The 19,993-nt window shown below is 48.0% G+C and overlaps 1 protein-coding gene across 2 annotated transcripts in view; it reads right to left on the minus strand.

Moving 5' to 3' along the window:
• Positions 1–15,573, minus strand: part of lekr1 (leucine, glutamate and lysine rich 1) — a 275,682-nt gene extending 260,109 nt beyond the window's left edge. Inside the window, exons 1-2 of one of the 2 annotated variants that reach the window (XM_038816234.1) lie at positions 14,204–14,328; positions 12,920–13,027 (exon numbers count right to left, since the gene is read on the minus strand). In XM_038816234.1, the coding sequence (XP_038672162.1) occupies positions 12,920–13,006 (87 nt within the window). In that variant the 5' untranslated portion in view covers positions 13,007–13,027; positions 14,204–14,328. Of the gene's footprint in view, positions 1–12,919; positions 13,028–14,203; positions 14,329–15,433 lie in introns of those variants that run through there. The other variant, XM_038816233.1, reaches the window with a different exon arrangement.
• Between the last annotated feature and the right edge of the window lie 4,420 nt (positions 15,574–19,993).

Here is a 19,993-nt window from a genome sequence, read left to right on the forward strand (position 1 = left end):
CATCTCCGGAAACTCCTGTCCAGCTTCCCTGGCTCAAACCCATGGTTCCCCCTAATGAGCATCACCCCTGACCCAGCCCCCAGCATAAAGTGCTGCCTCAACTGCCTCAAAATCTTCAGTGTTGCCACCACCGGACTCCCAGAGTTATTTAGCCGGGGCCATCAGTGGTGTTGGCTTGTGTAGGCTTGAGAGATGAACAGACACTTCCAACACAGATGAAGGTTCAACTCAATTTTATTAACTACTTCTAACTAACTAACATATGATGACTGTGGGTCTAAATAATGCTAACTTGAAGTAGAGACATAAGCCTTGTCCGAACCAGTTGATTCTCTCAGCACGTGTTGCGAGTCCGTGCTGGGCTGAATAAGTTCCTGTTACACTCAGAGGCAGCACCCAGAATGAGCGGGAACCGTGGTGCCCTCTGCCTTTATAGTGTGTGTATTCTAACTGGTGATTGGCTGCGGTGTTTGTACATGTTGATTGGTCCCTGTGTGTGTCCATCAGTGTGTGGCTGCACTATGATATATTGGGATATATTAAAACAATCGGGAGTGGCACTGTTACCACCATACTCAACCCCGATGCCCTGCACAAACCCTCCTCCTTTCTAACCCACTGGGACTCCCCCCTTCCAACCCAACTCCTCAACTTTTTGGCTTTCGCCACCAAATAGTAATATAATAAATTTGGTAGGCCCAAACCGCTACCCCCCACAGTGCCGCCCTCTCTGCAGACCACCTTTTTAACCCTGGCTACTGCTCCACCCACACCCACCCACAGCCCCCAAATAAACAGGGTGATAAACTTGTCCACTTCCCTAAAAAAAGCCGTTGGCAAAACGACCGGTGGGCACTGAAATAGAAACAGAAATTGTGGCAACACATTCATTTTAATCGCCTGCACCCAACCTGCCAGTGACAGAGGGAGGCTATCTCGCCCTGCCAAATCCACTTTCACCCTTCCCACCAATCTAATAAATTTGTACCAACGGAGCCCACCAGTCCCACGCAACCTGCACCCCCAAATACCTGAAGTGGGTTGCTGGCCTGTGAAATGGCATCCCTCCCATCCCAGTCCCAACTCCCGACCAGGACACCACAAAGTATTCACTCTTTTCCAGGTTTAATTTATATCGTGAAAAAGACCCAAAACTTCGGAGAAGTTCCATTATGTTCAACATAGACGCACTTTGCACTGATATATATAACAATAAATCGTCCGTATACAGAAACACTCTGGGCACGATTCTCCGACTCCCTGCTGAGTCGGAGAATCGCCGGGGGTCGGCATGAATCCAGCCCCCGCCATTCTCCGAATTCTCCAACCTCCAAAAATGGTCCCGGCGTGAATCGCGCCACCCGCCTCAGAGAATGGCGGAGACCGGCGCAACGCTATAGGCTCCGGGGCTGCCCGAATGGCGTCAACCAGTTCTGATGGTTGACGCCGGACTGCGCGGAGGTAGGTCACGGGTGACTGCAGGAGAAGTGACGCCGCGGCCACAGTCAGTGGGGAGGGGAAGAGGGGCGTGTGGAGGTGGGCGGGTGTGTGTGGAGGTGGGGGGTGTGTGTGTGTGTGCGGGGGAGGGGTGTGCGTTGAGGGATGGGTGTGTATGTGTGTGTGTGTGTGTGTGTGGAGAGGGCGAGTGCCGGGGAGGGGGGAAGAGGGCAAGTGCCGGGGAGGGGTGAAGAGGGTGAGTGCCGGGGAGGGGGGGGGGGGGGGAAGAGGGCGAGTGCCGGGGAGGGGGAAGAGGGAGAGTGCCAGGGAGGGGAGGAGGGGTGCCGGGGTGGGGGGGGGGTTGGGTAATTTGACCGCTTGCCAGGTGCCAGTTTCCAACAGTCGCGACTATGCAGCCATGTAACCTGGCTGCGGGTGGGTGGGGGGGAGGGGAAGTATGGGCAATGATGACATGTTGTTGTTCGCCCCCCCCCCCTTACAGGCCGTTATGTTTGGAGTTCACCCAGCGACGTTGGCCAACGTGGCGGGAGCCGCACTTCTACATGTTGCCCTGGGGGAGCAGGAGGAGGAGCGTGCCAGGGAGGTGGCGGAGGCTGCCGCAGAGTAGCATGCCGCAGGGGGCAGGTGGCAACCGCCCAGGCTGGCGGGCCGCCCGCCCAACAGGACGAGGAGGAGGAGGAACATGGGGAGGAGGAGGAGGTGGAGCATGGGGAGGAGGAGGAGGTGGTGGTGGTGGCACGGCGATGGAGACAACCGATGAGGCCCCGTATGTGTACCGGCCCCACTCGTCGTACCAGAACCTCACGGACCAGACATTCAGGAGGAGACTCCGGATGAGCCAGGAAACCGTCGCCCATATCTGCCACCTGATGGCACACCTGGCACCGCGTGGCGGAGGTGGGGGGAGGACACCCTCTCCCCGTGTCTGTCAAGGTTACAGTGGCCCTGAACATATATGCAACGGGGTCATTCCAGGCGCCGAGTGGGGACCTGGCCGGCATCTCGCAGGCATCGGTGCACCCGTGCATCCGGGCAGTAACAGACCCCTATATGCCACTGCAGACCACTACATCCAGTTCTCTGTGGACTGGGCCAGCCAGGATGCCGGGGCAGCGGGATTCGCTGGGACGGCCGGGATTCCAATGGTCCAGGGTGCGATCGATGGGATGCATGTCGCCGTGCGGCCACCTGCGGATAACAGGGCCGTGTTCACAAATAGGAAGGGGACCTATTCCATGAACATTCAGGTGGTCTGTGACCACCGTACGATGATCTTGCATGTCTGCGCCCGGTACCCGGGCAGTGTACTTGACTCATTCGTATTGGCGCAGTCGTTCATCCACGCAATGATCGAGGGACGCCCCCCCTAGCTGAGTGGCTGGTTGCTGGGCGACAGGGGTTATCCGTTGCGGTCGTGGCTGATCACGTCTATACGGAGGCCACAGACTGACGTGGAGACCGGCTGCAACGATGCCCATGCAGCGACCAGGGTTGTGATAGAGAGGTGCTTTGGGCTGCAAAAGGTGCCTGAACCTCTCTGGAGAGGCCCTGCAGTACCTGCCAGATAGGGTTGGCCGCATCGTTGTGGTGTTCTGCGTCCTGCACAACATAGCCCAGCAGAGGGGCGATGTGCTGCAGGCAGAGGATGGGGAAGTGGAGGAGCAGCAGTTCGAGGCACTGTCCTCCCCAGATGAGGAGGATGGGGGCAATGGTCAGGACAGACGGGCTGGACATGGACGGGAGGCTGTCCACCATTACCGGCTGGGCCAGCGGGCACGGGACAGGCTGATCGCCGCCCGGTTCACTAACTAGGGGACGTAGGAATCTCCGGGCATGGGCACAGACTTACACAATGGTACCAGCCGACCACCCTCACCCCCCCACCCACCCACCACCAACACCTCTCACCCCCCCACCCACCACCGACACCCTCACCCCACCATACCCACCACTAACACCCTCACCCCACCCACCCAATCACCACCAACACCCTCACCCCACCCCAACACCCTCACCACACCCACCACCAACACCCTCACCCCACCCACATGCACACCACCCCTCCATTGCACATTCACCTGCGGCACAACTGGCCGGGCTCATGTGGAGGCGTGTCTATTGCAGGCCATGGAGGATGATGATGACCCGCTCTGCGATGAGCTCCGGGCTCGCCATCGTTGGACAATGTCTGACCCACGGCCGCAGTACCACCCTCCACCCAGACCATCCCTGCATACAGCCGTGACACTGCAGCGCACAGTCCCGTTATCTGCCCGGGGGGATGGCGAGGGCGACCTGGGCTGGGGGGGGGGGGGGGGGGGGGGGGGAGACACTTACCTGAGGCCAACGTCCTATCACCCCTCACATACACACACGCGCTCACCTCACACCACACCCCCGCACGCTTCGGACAGAGCACAAAGGCATCTTCTGTCGGTGTGAAAGTGATTTTAATAACAAACAGTCCATACACGTGCCCTAGTCCCTATAACGAATCTGTGCCCTGCACCCATGCCAACTTACTCAGTCTCTTAATTGTTTAGCCGTACGGGCCATTTGACTACATCTAGGGGGTTCCCCAGACAGCAGAACTGGAGGTGGACTCCTGTGATTCCTGCCCTGTGACTCGGGATCCCTTTGGCAGCCGTTTTCTGGGGCAGCCCGGCCTAGATGGGCCAGGCTGCGGCTCGGGCTACTGGGATGGCGAGCTGCCAGCCTGTAATGCCCGTTGCCCACCAGTTGCACCTGGGATGGGGTGGGTGGGTAGAGAGTCCAAGACAGAGTCCGTGTTCTGGGACCTCCACTCCAGGGGGGCCATAACAGGCCTCAGCACCTCCTCCTCCCTCAGAGTGCCCGATGACCCACGGGCCTCTACATGGGTCGGGGATGCGAACGGACCGATCATCCGACGCCCCCCCCTCCCCCCCGACACCTGACGCTGCCAGTCCTGGAGGCCGGCCCTGGCATCAACAAGGGGCTGCAAGTTTGCAGCCAGAGAGCTCAGGGAGTTGCCCATCCCTGACTGTGTCTGGGCAACGCCGGACAGCATCTGGGCAATGGCGCCAATGCCCTCAGCGATGGCCTGCTGGGACTGGGCCACTGCCTGCAGAGACTGGGCATGACCTGCTGAGACTGGGCCACGGCGTTGAGCGCCTCTGCCATCTGCAGCTGGCTCTGGCTCATGGCTTCCTGTAAAGAGCAACCTGCCCTGGGCCACACACGCCGCCTACATGGAAAGCCCCAGGCCTTGCATACTGCTCCCCATGTCTGACACTGTCACCCCCATTGCCTCCACCGCGGACGCCACCCTTGCGGTTTCGGCCTGGGTCCCTCAGGGATCCGTGTTGGGCCCACAATTGTTCACAATCTACATAGATGATTTGGAGTTGGGGACCAAGGGCAATGTGTCCAAGTTTGCAGATGACATTAAGATGAGTGGTAAAGCAAAAAGTGCAGAGGATACTGGAAGTCTGCAGAGGGATTTGGATAGGTTAAGTGAATGGGCTAGGGTCTGGCAAATGGAATAAAATGTTGACAAATGTGAGGTTATCCATTTTGATAGGAATAACAGCAAACGGGATTATTATTTAAACAATAAAATATTAAAGCATGCTGCTGTGCAGAGAGACCTGTGTGTGCTAGTGCATGAATCACAGAAAGTTGGTTTACAGGTGCAACAGGTGATTAAGAAGGCAAATGGAATTTTGTCCTTCATTGCTAGAGGGATGGAGTTTAAGACTAGGGAGGTTATGCTGCAATTGCATAAGGTGTTAGTGAGGCCACACATGGAGTATTGTGTTCAGTTTTGGTCTCCTTACTTGAGAAAGGATGTACTGGCACTGGAGGGTGTGCAGAGGAGATTCACGAGGTTAATCCCAGAGCTGAAAGGGTTGGATTACGAGGAGAGGTTGAGTAGACTGTACGCGTTGGAATTTAGAAGGATGAAGGGAGATCTTATCGAAACATTTAAAATTATGAAGGGTATAGATAGGATAGATGTGGGCAGGTTGTTTCCACTGGCGGGTGAAAGCAGAACTAGGGGGCATAGCCTCAAAATAAGGGGAAGTAGATTTAGGACTGAGTTTAGGAGGAACTTCTACACCCAAAGGGTGTGAATCTATGGAATTCCTTGCCCAGTGAAGCAGTTGAGGCTCCTTCATTACATGTTTTTAAGGTAAAGATAGATAGGTTTTTGAAGAAAAAAGGGATTAAGGGTTATGGTGTTCGGGCTGGAAAGTGGAGCCGAGTCCACAAAAGGTCAGCCATGATCTCATTGAATGGCGGAGCAGGCTTGAGGGGCCAGATGGCCTACTCCTGCTCCTAGTTCTTATGTTCTTATGACCAGCACCACTCCCAGCTCCTGGACGCAGGTGGACTCCTCCACCTGCTCCTGCAGCGGCCGCAAGCCGGCCATCACCCCCTTCGATCGTCCCCGGTTCTGTGACTGCACTGGGTATATGGGTGGGTGTCGTAACTCCAGGAACCCGGGAACCCGTCTGGGCGGCAGATGGTTGCTGGGGTCGGGTCCCCTCCGACCTCCCGGCCCCTCGGCTGCTCCTACCTCCACCTGCTGTACCGGTACGGCTGTGTTGTGCGCACCAGTGAGTGTACCAGAAGCCTCATCGCTAAAGTGTCCAACCGAGGCTAGTGTCTCTGCGATGGTGGAAGGTGTTGAAGATAGCAGTGGCGTTGTGTCACGCTCCTCGTCCAACCCTAAGTCCATGGTCCCCTGGGGTGGTGGTTCCTGTCCACCCGTCCCGTGTGTGTCAGTGTCGTGTGTATCAGTGCCCTGGGTAGGGGTGCCCTGGGTAGGGATGTCCTGGGTAGGGATGTCCTGGGCAGGGATGTCCTGGCTTGGCTGCGACGGGGGCCTGTGGCTGCCCCCTTCGTCGCTGGGTTTTGCCCGCCTGTATCACGCACTCGCACGAGACGAGGGCGTCGTCTCCCTAGTGCTCCGGGTCTGTCCCTGTCTCATGGCCGCCCTGGGACGTCCTGGGGGCGTCGTATGCCAGAGGGGCCGAGTCTCTCCCTGTCTCATGGCCGCCCTGGATCGCCCTGGGGGCGGTCGGCATCCGCGGGACGGGTGCATTTAGAGAGTTATATGGGAAAGCTGGGTATAGAAGGTTATGGGTCAAATGCAGGCAATTGGGATTAGCTTAGTGATAAAAACTGGGCTGCATGGATAAGTTAGGCCGAAGGGTCTGTTTTCATGCTATAAACCTCTATGACTCGATGACAATTGAATTCTAAAGGCTGTGTCTCTGCCAAATTTAAATATTGAGCTATGGCTTGTATTATCTCTAGCTTCCTCACCCTTTTTGATAAGGTTAATTGCAGCTTATCTGCCAAAGAAGGTTTGCTTTAGTCTCACTTTGTAAACCATCTAGAGCAATCGTTTCCACAACCAAAAAAGATTTTGTGACTGAAAGAGCCATCTCCAGTTACTCCCTATTTAAATTTCAAAAACTGAAAGAATGCAACCATATATACTCACTGCCTTTAAGTTCAATAACCTCAGGCTAAACAAGGAATCATATTTAAGAATCCCGATACTGACAAGCCCTAAATTTTATTGCGATCTCAGGCCAGACCCTAGCAGTAGATAGGATAGTGGTTTATTTTAAGACTGTACAGGAAGAATGATTCGCTCCAAGAGTGATTGCATGAAAAATAGGGCTTTGGTATTTCTAAAACAAAACTTTATTATGAACACAATATTAAACTTTTAATCTCACACACTTGTGCCTGTCCACTGCTAATTTGATTAGCACTGATTGGAGATTGGGCAAGTGTCTCTAGTAAAAAAAGTCATCTTGGTAGGACACAATACCTGGGTTGACAAGTTGATAAAGGGAGACGACTTAGCGTATCCGCATTAGCATTGTCCTTCCCTGCCGTGTACACGATACTATATTATTACACTGACAATGTAAGCAGTCGGCGCTGTATTCTTGTTGATGCCATGGGAGGAATATTTACTGAAAGGCTCATCAATGGCTTGTGGTCGGTACATATGGCGAATGGACAACCATAGAGGTACTATGGAGCCGCTTAACGGAAAAACGATAGCTAGATTTTCTTTGTCCAACTGTGAATACCCTTTTCAGCCTTTTCCAGTGTTCTAGATGCAAAACCAATGGGATTTGTGGACCCATCCTCCATTGCATGAGAAATTAATGCCCCACACTGTAGGGAGCCAACACTGTAGACAGGTCTGGCAAACTGTCCATAATAGTTTATGAAACCTACAAATGACCTTATCGCGACCACATTCTTGCACCTCCAGAGCTTCCTTAATCATTCAAACTTTCCCTTCCACAGGAGATCAACCTGGTGCAGTGGCTCTGTGGCCTAGACATTCCATGGTCGGTGCCTGAAAAATACATTTGCTGTGCTTCAGACATAGTCCCGCCTCTGGAAACCTTTTTAAAACTTGATCCAGGTTGCTGAGGTGCTCCTCCTTAGTCTTACCCGAAATTAAAATGTCATCTAAGTAGACTGCAACATTAAGAATATCTTGTAAAAGTTTGTCCTTTGGAAGATTGCCGGACTGGAGGATATGCTAAAAAACAAACGATAACACTTAAACAACCCTTAATGCGGGTTAGTGGTCCCGTACTGCTTTGAATCTTCCTCTAGCAAGAGTTGTTAATATGTCTGGTTCATATCAGTTTTGAAAACGTCTTGCCTCTTGCAAGGATTTAAAGCAGATCTTCTATCCTCAGCAATGGGTAAGTGTCCAACTTGGAAACCTGCTTAATGATAAGTTTGTAATCCCCACATATGCACACAGTACCATCACTTTTCAGAACAGGAACAATTGGAGCTGCCCAATGTGAAAAGTGAATGGGTTCAATGATTCCTCGCCTTTGCAGTCACTCCAACTCCTCCTCCACTTTTTCTTTCATGGCATAGTGCACTGTCCTTGATTTGAAAAAGCGAAGAGGACCTTGAGGATTGAAGAACAATTTAACTGTAGTGCCCCACAATGTGCCCAGGGTCCACTTCCATCATGATTTTCTATCCATTGATCACCACAGCATAAATAGGCTCTGCACACCCCTCACTCATATTAATTATGTTGTAATAGTGTTCCTCTGCCTGGTCTCAGCTTTCCAAGTGATACACCATAAAATGAGGCTTCCTTGCATCTGAAGTCCACGGCTCAGCCTTCGACTTTCTCTAAGCACCCTGGCACATTTTCGCAAAATTCCCCTTCTTGGTATACTGGTGACAAACAATGATTCACATAGTGTGACCCTCCACAGCAAAAGCACTCCAGTGTGTTCACCTTTTTACTTGCAGCTTATTTTTCTACCTGATGCAGTGCACCTGCCTGCATGCCACCATTGGCCTTCTGAATATCTTTTGCATTATCGACAGCCATTTCCATGCCCTGAGAAATTTCTAGAGCACTCTTCAAAGTAAGTGTTGCTTCTCCCAGCAAACTCCGCTGAATGCTGTCCTCTTTATTGCCACAAATGAGTCTGTCCTGATGCATGTCTTCCAAAACTGCTCCAAACTCGTAATGTTCAGAGAGCTGGTGGAATTCACCAACAAAGTTAGCTACAAACTGCCCCGTCTTCCAAAGATGACTATGGAATTTGAAACTTCTGAACAAATGTAACTAAATCCACAAATGTAATATCTCCCAGTTTCTGTGATGTAGTTAGATTTCTCACTAGCTTGTAAGTCTTTGCCCCAAACACACTCAGGAGAAATAGTGCTTTATAACCTCATCTGAGATCCCATTGGCAAAGAAAGTATCCCAACCTTTCCACATAGTCAGTGCAGTTCTCATTCTTTTCAGCAAACTCAACCATGGACCCAATAATAGCCATGGTGCTGCTAACTTGTCTTCTGTCATTAAACTGAGCAAAACTTTGTGTTGAACTTCCTAAAACAATGTTTTAATATTCTCATCGGGCTGGTTTAGCACACTGGGATAAATCACTGGATTTAAAGCAGACCAAGGCAGGCCAGCAGCACGGTTCAATTCCCGTACCAGCCTCCCCGAACAGGCGCTAGAATGTGGCGACTAGGGGCTTTTCATAGTAACTTCATTGAAGCCTACTCTTGACGATAAGCGGTTTTCATTTCAAAAAGATGTTGCACTGGTGACGAACAGCTTTCATAAATTGACAATGATTCGCATATTGTGATCCTCCATACCTTGACTTGACCACAAGTCAATTTGAACAAAAACAGGTTATAAGTTAATCTTTCTAAATATATATAAATGACCAAGTTTAAAATACAGTATGGACTCAAAAACGGGAGCAGTTGTCTAAACTTCGAAATAACAGTAACTGAATAGAATTAGAAATAACAGCAGTTGAATATGAATATATACAAGGAACAACAACAACAGCTAATGACGTCACAGCACTTACTGATGACATGAGCAATGGATTGAAATAAGAAGGTACATAATAATAATACCCTCTAACAGTACCCAAAAGATATTCTTGGGAATCCCTATCGGAAGATCAAAGGTAAGGGTTTGCAGGTCAATTGCCTAGGTGCTAGCATCCTCGGAGCAATTGCCTTGCATTGGCAACATCTAAAAATGCAATTTAAATTGTAAATGTCAAATGGTTCCCAGCTGTGCTACAAAGTCATTTCCCAGGAAAGCTTAGAAAAATTAAAATCTCTTCTAACGTTTGGATAACTATTGTACAGTTACAGAGCGCCAGTCCCTCCCCCAATAAAACTCCACACACACATGATCCTCCAGAGAACTCCGCCAATAAATCCCCCCTACAGGTGCCCACCCACAAGTGCCCTTCCACACCCATGATCCCCAAGGGGGTTGCTCTGCTCTCCCACCTACTCCCCTAGCACACACAATCGGCCCCCCAGACGGCTCCACAAACCACCAACTATCACCCCCGCCCCCCGTCACAGGCTCCCTGCCCCACACATGGCCCCCAGGTACTACCCACCACGTCAACACCCGACCACACACATGAACCTCCCAAAGGACTCCCCAACCACAAATACTCTCTCACAGGCTTCCCCCAACACCCATTACCTCCCATAGAGGAGCACCCCACCTCTCCCCTGCCTATCCAACCCTGCCCTCCCCACGAGTCTTCCCCATCCTGGACTCCTCCTCACCACAATATTGAACACCTCACCCCGCCACCTCCCAATATGCTTCCCCCTGACCCAACCCCTCAGGAGATTACCTCACCTCCCACAACCCCTTCCCCATGGGGCCCCCTCACATTCCCAAACCCCTAGGGCACCCTGTCTACCCTCCCACCTCTGGACAGCAGACCCCATCCCCAGTTGCCCCCTCACAGTATTCCCCAATATGACTCCCCATGGTTACCTCAGACCTGACCCCAGCAGGACCAAACTGACTCCATCCCCTCCACAATGTCCATTGCCCCTGCCGCATGTTCGTCTTCCAATGTCTGAATCCCCCAAAGCCTGACCGCTAGCCCAATGTCTGACTCCCCCACACCAACATCAGACCTGCCCTCCGAAGTCCGACATGCCCCCTGATGTCTGACATGCCCCCCGATATCTGACATGCCACTCGATGTCCGACATGCCCCCCCAATGTCCGACATTCCCCCCATGCAACACAGGCACAGAAGAATTTTCAAGTAAGTAATTAGGCATAAAGTGGGTATACAATGCTGATTGCCACTCAAAGGAAGTTAAATCTCAGATGTTTTCTCAAGGCAAAAGCCAGTATGATTTTTGAACATAACAATAGAAATGTCAACATCAGCAGACAACTATGCCTTCATGTGTTGCTCACAAAACTAATTTTTTATTGTTGTATCTAAAGTTGTTAAAGGGCCATCTATTCCACTAAAGTGCCACATCAGCCTGTTGCCATTTTATAAGATGCTTTTCTCTAGTGGTATCAAGGATTCAGATTTTACCTGCTGCTCTCCAGCTTCAATCACAATATCACTGGAGAGAGACTTTATGATATTAACTAAAAATGGAATTGTTAACATGTCTAATCATAAGGATTCTGACTAGCAGCTTCAGAGTGTGAAGTATAAAAACAAAATCAATACAAATATTTACCTTGGTTACATTTATAATTATGAAATTAATTCAGTTCAACACCATTCATATTTATTTAAGGCAGATAAAGTTGGAAATAGGAATGGATACTGAAAAATAAATCCCTGTACGAAAATGAGAAATATATCCTGCTATCAAATATCACAGGCGTAACCTTGAAAATATTTCAGTCATATGCACTAATTATTCTAAACATTGTCAGAGCCAGGTATGCATTTGCTGTACGGTAATTGTAAACACATTTATCTTATACAGATAATAACAACTGCTAGGAATGTGGGATGTTAACAAGATTAACAGTGAACTTGAGATGAAAAACAAATTACAGACAAGGAACAAGACTAGCAGACATCCAGAGGAATAATGAGATGTGGTTTGCCTGTAACAAGATTAGCAGGAGTCTAGAGACATTGAGGTGTGAATGGCCTTAACAGAAACATGTTTATCAGAGATCAAATTACAACAAATAATAACTTCCAAAGGCAAGGAATTTTAGATGTAGACAGCAGAATCTACGGAATGGACTATTAATGAGTCTAAGCAGAATAATTGTTAGAACTCACATTGGAGAGGGAGGCAAGTTTTCCATCCAACAGTCAAAACAGGCCAGTTCCATACAAAGGCCAGTTTCATCTAACAGAGCCACGGCAGATTGGAGATATTCCCCTCTAAAAGATACAGTTTTGTCCCTTTGCTGAACCAGGAAGATATGTTTTCCCAGCCTTGGTCATCAAAATGGTATTGTGCGCTAACTATTAACTGGATTTGACCGATAGAGTTACTAACATTGGATGTTGCTTGGAAAAATGGGTCTGAGAGTTCAGGAAATGTGGGTGTATTTTGGGAAGAAGAGGTAACTTCAGATAAAATGGTGTGTTTAGTTATTCATACACTTAAGTGTCATAGTGTTTATTAGTCTATTGTCATGTGTTTTCCTTTTCTTTTACTTTAATAAATATTCTTTAACAATTGTTTACACAACGACTGGATTGGTTCCTCACTGGGTTGTACATGGTTCCTCATATTATTACAAACAAAACTGCTTAGAACCAGGGTTTCAAGTTTTCCTTCGGGGTTTTGAGACATTCTTGCAGGCAACATCAGTGGGGTTCTTAACTCAACTCAGTACAAATAGAGGCAAAATATTTTAATTAAATTGATAGGTCTTTATCAATTTAGGGGCTGGTTTAGCTCACTGAGCTAAATCGCTGGCTTTTAAAGCAGACCAAGCAGGCCAACAGCACGGTTCGATTCCCGTACCAGCCTCCCCAGACAGGCGCCGAATGTGGCGACTAGGGGCTTTTCACAGTAACTTCATTGAAGCCTACTCGTGACAATAAGCGATTTTCATTTTCATTTCATTCATTTTCTGTTATATACAAATATATTCAAAAAAAATTCTGTTTACCTTTTGGATCTCTTCAGGTAACGGGTGGACTGGGACATGGCGTTCCATGGTAATCTCTTTAGGTTGAAGATCAAAACTGTTCAACATACCATCAAACTGGTGCTGCTCCTGTGGCAAAATAGAAGGAAAGATTTGCATTTATATAGTGCCTTTCGTGACTTTGGACATCCCAAATCTCTTGATATACAATGAGATACTTTCTGAAGTATCATAATGTAGGATACACAGCAGCCAATTTCTGAACTGCAAGGTCCAAAAGCCGCCATGTGATAATGACCAGGCACTCTGCATTTTTAAATGACATTGATGAGGAATAAATGTTGGTCAGGACACTGGGGATAATTCCCCTGCTTTTCTTCGAAATTGGGCCATTAAATAATTTACGTCCACCTAAGAGACCAAAGTGGGCCTTGGTTTAACATCTTGAAACTCAGCACCTTGAACGATGGAGCATTCACTAAGTATTTTCGAGCTGTCTGTGCTCAAGTGTCAGGAGTGGGACTTGAAGAGGTGAGAGAGTAACTGAGCCATAGCTGACATGCACATATTCTAACTAAAATATGTAAACCATAAAATAAATTGCAATTTAAAAGCAAAGCACATGTAACCTTGAACTTGGTGAGAGCAATGCTTGAGAATGGAAGCAAAGTAATGCTCATCGGCTATGCAGTTGTGATTAAAATTATACAAGATTCATCTACAGTACCATGGTGAATCACAGTGTGAATCAACTTTACTGTGGCACATCCCTGTGAAATATTGCAGCCTCATATCAAATTCCTGCAAAAAGTTAGTCACCAAAATTGAAGATTGCAGTGTAACTCAGACTTCAACAATTTGGAGATGAAATCACAAGACTTTAGACACACCTGTTGACAACTCTTGGAATATTATGTCTCGGTCAATGAATTAGGTAATAGCAGCTTAAATGTCAAAATTTAAAATCTAATTTTTATCAAATCCACCATCCACTTATTAAACTGCTCTTTGAATGTTGGCCAACAAAAGTTGACACCTGATTGACAAGTCCTAAGATCTATTGACAAATGTCATTTATTGTAAAGACCAGTCATGACTCCCTTTGCTCTTTTTGCTGTTAAGGTATCTTAGAACTTCTTAAAATATGTGATCAAATACAATTCTGCTCCAAAACTAACTACCAAAAGATAATATGCAAGCATGCCATTTCATATATTGTGTATTGAACAAGATTTTATTTAGGAAAGCAACATTATTAGCTTCATGTAAACAAGACCAAAGAGAGAACTATTTAAACTATCTTACAGTGAGTTGATGGAGAAAAGCTTGCAGGAACGTAATGATGAAGTGTTGCCAGAGCTGAAGCACTACAGCCAGCTGCAGTCAAATCAGAGAGGTTTTTGAAAAATCAACAAGAAATCAAACCCAGGCCACAGTCACTGAAAGCGGGATCATCACAGAAAGAAAACCTTGTGTTTGTATAGTGCCGTTCATAACGGCAGGATGTCCAAAATTGTTTTGCAGACAATTCAATACTTTTTTGAAGTGTGGTCACTGTTGTAATGCAGGAAATGTGACAATTTATATACAGCAATTTCCCACAGATTGTTTTTGTGATGTTGATTAAAATTGGCCAAAACTGGGGATAAATCCCCTGTAATTCTTCAATAGTGCCATTGGTTATTTTACATCTATTCTTTTTACACCCGAGAGCAGACTGGGCCTCAGTTCAACACTTCATCCAAAAGAACAGAGTGACAACTGATTTTCGCTTTCCAAAAAAAATCACAACTGTCACAAACTAGAGTACACTTTATTTTGTCAACCAGTGAACAATAGACGAATCAAACCAATTTATGAACTCTATACACGGTAATGGCCGTAATAGCTTGATACTTGATAGCTGGATTATATGACAGGTCGGTACACATTACCACAATTTACATCCAAATTACAAGTGAAGCCAAAATTATTCAGTCATTGCACTCCAGGGCACGGCAACACAGGGTTGGCACAATCTACAAGTCATCTGAAGAATAACGTAATACACAATACATAACGTTTTAAACAACCTTCAAGGGACTGGAAGCCAGCAAACGGCCACTGAATGATAACAAATAGCTTATTATAGACCAGCTAAGTCACTTCTTATGAGGACAATTCCATAATCGTGCTTGCGGCTTTCTGCTTCCAATCGTACCAACTACTGAAAAACTCTCAACCTACAGGTCATCCATGATTAGAATTACTCCCTCTCCCGTTTTCCTGTTATTTGGGGATGGGGGTGCCAGATACATAAAACAGACTGTTCGGTATATTTTTGAAAAGGGCAACTAGCCAACCGGCCTCTCTAGCTGCTAAGTGAGTGCCTGGAGGGGGAGCTTGGTTCTCACTCAGGGGACCTGGGTGTAACTTCTTGCAAGAGTCTGTCTTCTACACTACCAGGGAGCAGTCTCCAACCAGCCGGCCAGTCCGCCACAGCCCCGAGCTAGCGCATCTCGGGGTGAAAAATTAATTCCCCTTCAACAAACACACCGAAAGATGGAGGTGCGGGCGGGGGGTTCCCAGCCTTGGCGCTCGAGTACAACATTCAGTCGTTAACATTTGGTGAACGGACACTGCCGGCATCCACGCGGAAACAGCTCATCCTGTCCACCCAGGCCGCGTTCGGGGTAACCATGGAGACCACGCAGCGAGACGCGATGACGCCGGGGTGGGTGGGGGCGGGTGACAGGGCTGGCCCGGACCTGGGGCAAGAACCCCCTTGTCTCCTGATTCCCCAGCTGCTTCCAGGCTTTGTTTAATAACAACAGCCTGATGTTTAACTGCAAAACACAGCCACGGTGCGCGGCAATCCAAGGAAATTTAGACAAGGCAATACCCAATAAAGTTCACAACGCAAGGGGAAAAAAGCATAACTCACAAAAGGCCCCGAGTAAAAAGTCTGCGATCAAATCCACCGAAATGAATACATTTCTTATTGGAATTCAAAAAGGGAAATATTTTCTCTGGTTCCTTTCACACAAAATCCTTTACAGCTAACAAAGCACTTTTGAAGTCATAGTTGCAAAGCCAAAGTTCGATTGCACCAAGGACCTGGCCCTGCTGAGCCGCTTACTCGGATGCCATGGCTGTTCGAATTGAGACAGAAAGTGCCATGCTCAATGATGTTTGCAGATTCCATCAATTATGCAGATGGGAATGATGAGAACATGACTATCTGGAGAACTGGAGAAAAGCACTGAATAACAGGGATATACAAGGCTAGTGGATCAAAGACCCAATATATGGACTGTCAGACTGAAGGTACAACGGTATGTGTGAATAATAGAGAAAGCAATTAGCTTCAAGTACCTGTGGTCAGTTCAGAACATGGAAGTGTGAGAATGGAAGTTAAGCAATGGATTAGCTCTGGTTCAAATAATTGGAAGAAGTGCAATGGGGTGTTATGTGATCTAAAAGTATTGCTGACGCTGAAAGAAAAAAATCTACAAGACCAGCATTGTTGTATGGTGCAGACACTTGGGCAACATCAAGAAGAGAGGAACAATGACTCAATGGTAATTAGAAGCAAACATTTAATGGGATATGTGGAACGAAAAAGGACAAAACCAGAAACTTGTACATCAGGGGGTCAGTGAAGATAGCGGCAGCATCGACAAAAGTAATCAAGAAGAGGGTGAAATGGTTATTGGTCCAGAGAAACATGTGAGGGGTGTAGTGAAGATGGGACTGCCAGGGAGGAGGAGAAGAGGAAGGCAGATCAGATGGAGAGATGCAATGGTGACTTAAATGCAGTGGGTTTGGAAGAGGAATGACAGGAGGAGGATGATCAAACAGCATTGTGGCCACAAATAAAATGGGAGAAGCTGGAAGAAGAAGAGGCGGCACAGTAGTTAACACTGCTGCCTCACAGCGCCAGGGACCCGAGTTCCATTCCGACCTCAGGTGACTGTGTGGAGTTTGCACATTGTCCCTGTATCTGCATGTGTTTCCTCCGGGTGCTCCGGTTTCCTCCCGCAGTACAAAGATGTGCAAGTTAGGTGAATTGGCCATGCTAAATTGCTCCTTAGGGTCCAAAAGGTTAGGTGGGGTTACAGAGATATGGGGAGAGGGGGTATAGTGTTGCACGTTTTACTATGGGCGTAAAACGCGTTTATTGGAGTGTATTAACACGCCTCCGAGTTCGACGTGTGCTTAACACTGCTAGGCTCTGTTCTATGTAATTATTTAAGCTCTGGAGTCGCCAGCTGCCGTATAGGCAACGTCACAAGTATTCCAAGGTCAAATTCAAAGTAATAAAGACGATACACCGATTAGTCAAGTTCAAACGATCAATATTTATTATACAGTTAATAATAAATACTCATGCACACACACTAAGAGACTAAGCTACAACTAAACATAAGCAAACAGAATACTTATCTAACAGGAACAGGCAAGGTCAGAGAACGAGGCCTTCGTCCTGGTTTTGTCTGCAGCCTTCAGCAAGCGTTCTGGCACTTGGGAGTCTAGTGGGCTTGGATCGCGTAGCGAGCGTTGAACTTACGGTTTCGGCGGCTGGTGCTCAACGGCTGGAGTCAGGATACCAGGTGTCAGTCGGGGCCGGAGCACAGGTTTAACAGACCGGACAACACGAGGTCCCTATCTTTTATAGGGGTTCCGTTGTCCTTCCCTCTTCTCGGGCGGGCTCTACCTATTGGATCAATTTCTTATCGATACTGGATTAATTCCCCAATGCGAGGGGGTCTCCGTGATGGAGGGGGCGTTTCTTATGTCCTTTTGTTCGGAGGTTTCTGGTGCCTCGATGTCTGGGTCTTGATTGGAATGTGTCCATTCAGAACCAAATGTATCTATTGTGTGGGTGTTCAAGTCTGATGGCCTCATTAGCATGCAAAGCGTTTTGCCATTTGCACCTAGCTAAGGTCTCTTCACCTGAGCCCAAACTGGTTTCTGCTGCTGCAGAATGCAAACTGCTCTTTGCAGACTGCTGTTCTGGCTGAACTGTCTGTTTCTCAGCAGCCTTCCATTTTAGTTTGGCTCAGTGTCCATTTTGCGTGGCCAGCATGGCTACATTCCCTCCTTGTGATCCTCACAATCATACTATTGTGAAGGATCACCTATGTACTTTGCCTCCTTGTGTTCTGACCTCTTGCCAGTTCCTGTTCTACTCTGTTCTAAACTATGGGAAGAAGAGAAAAAATTTTTTAACTAACATTTCTACTTGGCCCTATGTCAAAGGGACATGCATTACTACAATTGGGAACCTCTACCTATCACTATTAACCTTAACCTTAACTTAAACATTTAATCACTCTAAAATCTTAACCATTCACACCACAACATCACACTTCCCAACTCGGCAGTCGAGTATGGAACAATATAATACATGGCTGAATTTTATTTACAGAGTGTTGTAATCAGTGAGGGGTTGAGGGGTTTGGTGGAATCCGAAGATGGGGGATTGCACTCTATAGATGGGTGAGGTGCTGGAACGAGAGGCTCTCCTCTTCCATTTCCTCAACCTGAGGGTCTGCACTAGGATGGTGAGGATCGCGATCACCAACAGTGATTCGATTATGTAGGACATGGAGTACCACGTCATGAATTTAGTACACCAGGTCTGAACCTCGCTGATCAGAGCTGAGCACTGGGGGTTTGCTGTACTAGAAACATTTACGGTGGGGGTTGTGGGGGAAACGTGTCTTGTTTCCACACATATACATATGACATTAAATAGTAATAAGTGGGCTTCCATCATTTTGCTGTTCTTCTTCTTTCTCTTCCTTCTTCCTCCGGTATTGACAATCCTGGCTTCGACCTCTGTCTCGTCCTTTGAAACCTTTGGGATCAAGCACAGTATCTGTCAATACACAGTTTAAGACCTTTACTTGTTAGTGCATCTGTCTTTCAAAACCCAATTGACCCTTTAAAATGACTGGCTAAGTCACACCCTGTGACTCCCCTCATTTTTTTTTCAAAAAGCGAATTTAAAGACCAGCATACACCTAACAATCCTTCCTTCTGCGAGCCGTCTCGCAGGCTTTGCTGATTTACCATCCGAATGTTTCCGGATGTAAATAGCATGTGGGATGGCGGCCGAAGGGCTACCTAACCTAAAATGAAAACAAATTTGGAAAGAAACATCCGAATGAGTTGCGTATGGGCCGCTACGGGTACGAGTTGGATGGGATCCCCGGGTAGGGCGTGCTGTGCCATACCCGAGCTTGGCTGACCAAGGGTTGGTTCTCAGACAGGGCGGGTCCTCTGTGCCGTTTGTCCACTGCCTGAGTAACCTGGAGAAAACGGGTACGAATGTGTTAACCATGACTTGCAGCCTCTATTTCGCCGAATAGAGGGGCACCTAAAAAACCAAGGGAGCCAAGATGCTCCGTTCTGAAAACAGGGAACAAGTCGTGAACCGTGTCGGTTCACCAGAGGATACAACTGAAGTTCTCAGAAATATCTGCGGACAAGCTATTTGGCGTGTGGCCTTACAACTTTGGAAAGGATCTCCAATCAAACCGAAGTTCTCAAAAGTTTCGGCAGACAAGCTAACGTGTATGTGAGGTGGTCACAATCTTTTCAGCTGAAAAGAAGATGTCCATCCTCCAACTGAAACATTTACATTCCTGAAAACAAACAAACATAAAACGAAGACAAACATACGTGCAGGTTCCATCAGAAAGGACATCGTTTCCCTCAAACGATTCCTATCTTACATCATCTGGACACCTCACTTTGATTCTGCCTCTGTGAACAGGGTCACAAAGGGGTTGCCGTGTCGGGAGTCAGACACCGTGTCGTCCTGCTCTCCCGGATCCCACACCCTTGTGTGGATCAGGCATGCAATTTTGGAGTTGTGTGACCGGGGGTCACTTTCGTCATTGCGGACAAGTCTGTAGGAATTGTCCCTGTGCCATTGTGTAGCGTCGAGTGTGTTGTCGGGGTAGTCGGGGTCGGGTGGTGGTTCTGGGTTTTTAAGGTAAGTGACTTCCATGGGGTCACTGGAGTCGGGGTCGTAGGTGGTGCAGTGTGGGCTGTATGGCTGTGTGGTGTCGCTGTCTTCAGAGTCAGTGTCTGTCCTACTGTCTC

This window comes from Scyliorhinus canicula, chromosome 13, assembly GCF_902713615.1.
Source record: "Scyliorhinus canicula chromosome 13, sScyCan1.1, whole genome shotgun sequence".
Lineage (NCBI taxonomy): Eukaryota > Metazoa > Chordata > Chondrichthyes > Carcharhiniformes > Scyliorhinidae > Scyliorhinus > Scyliorhinus canicula.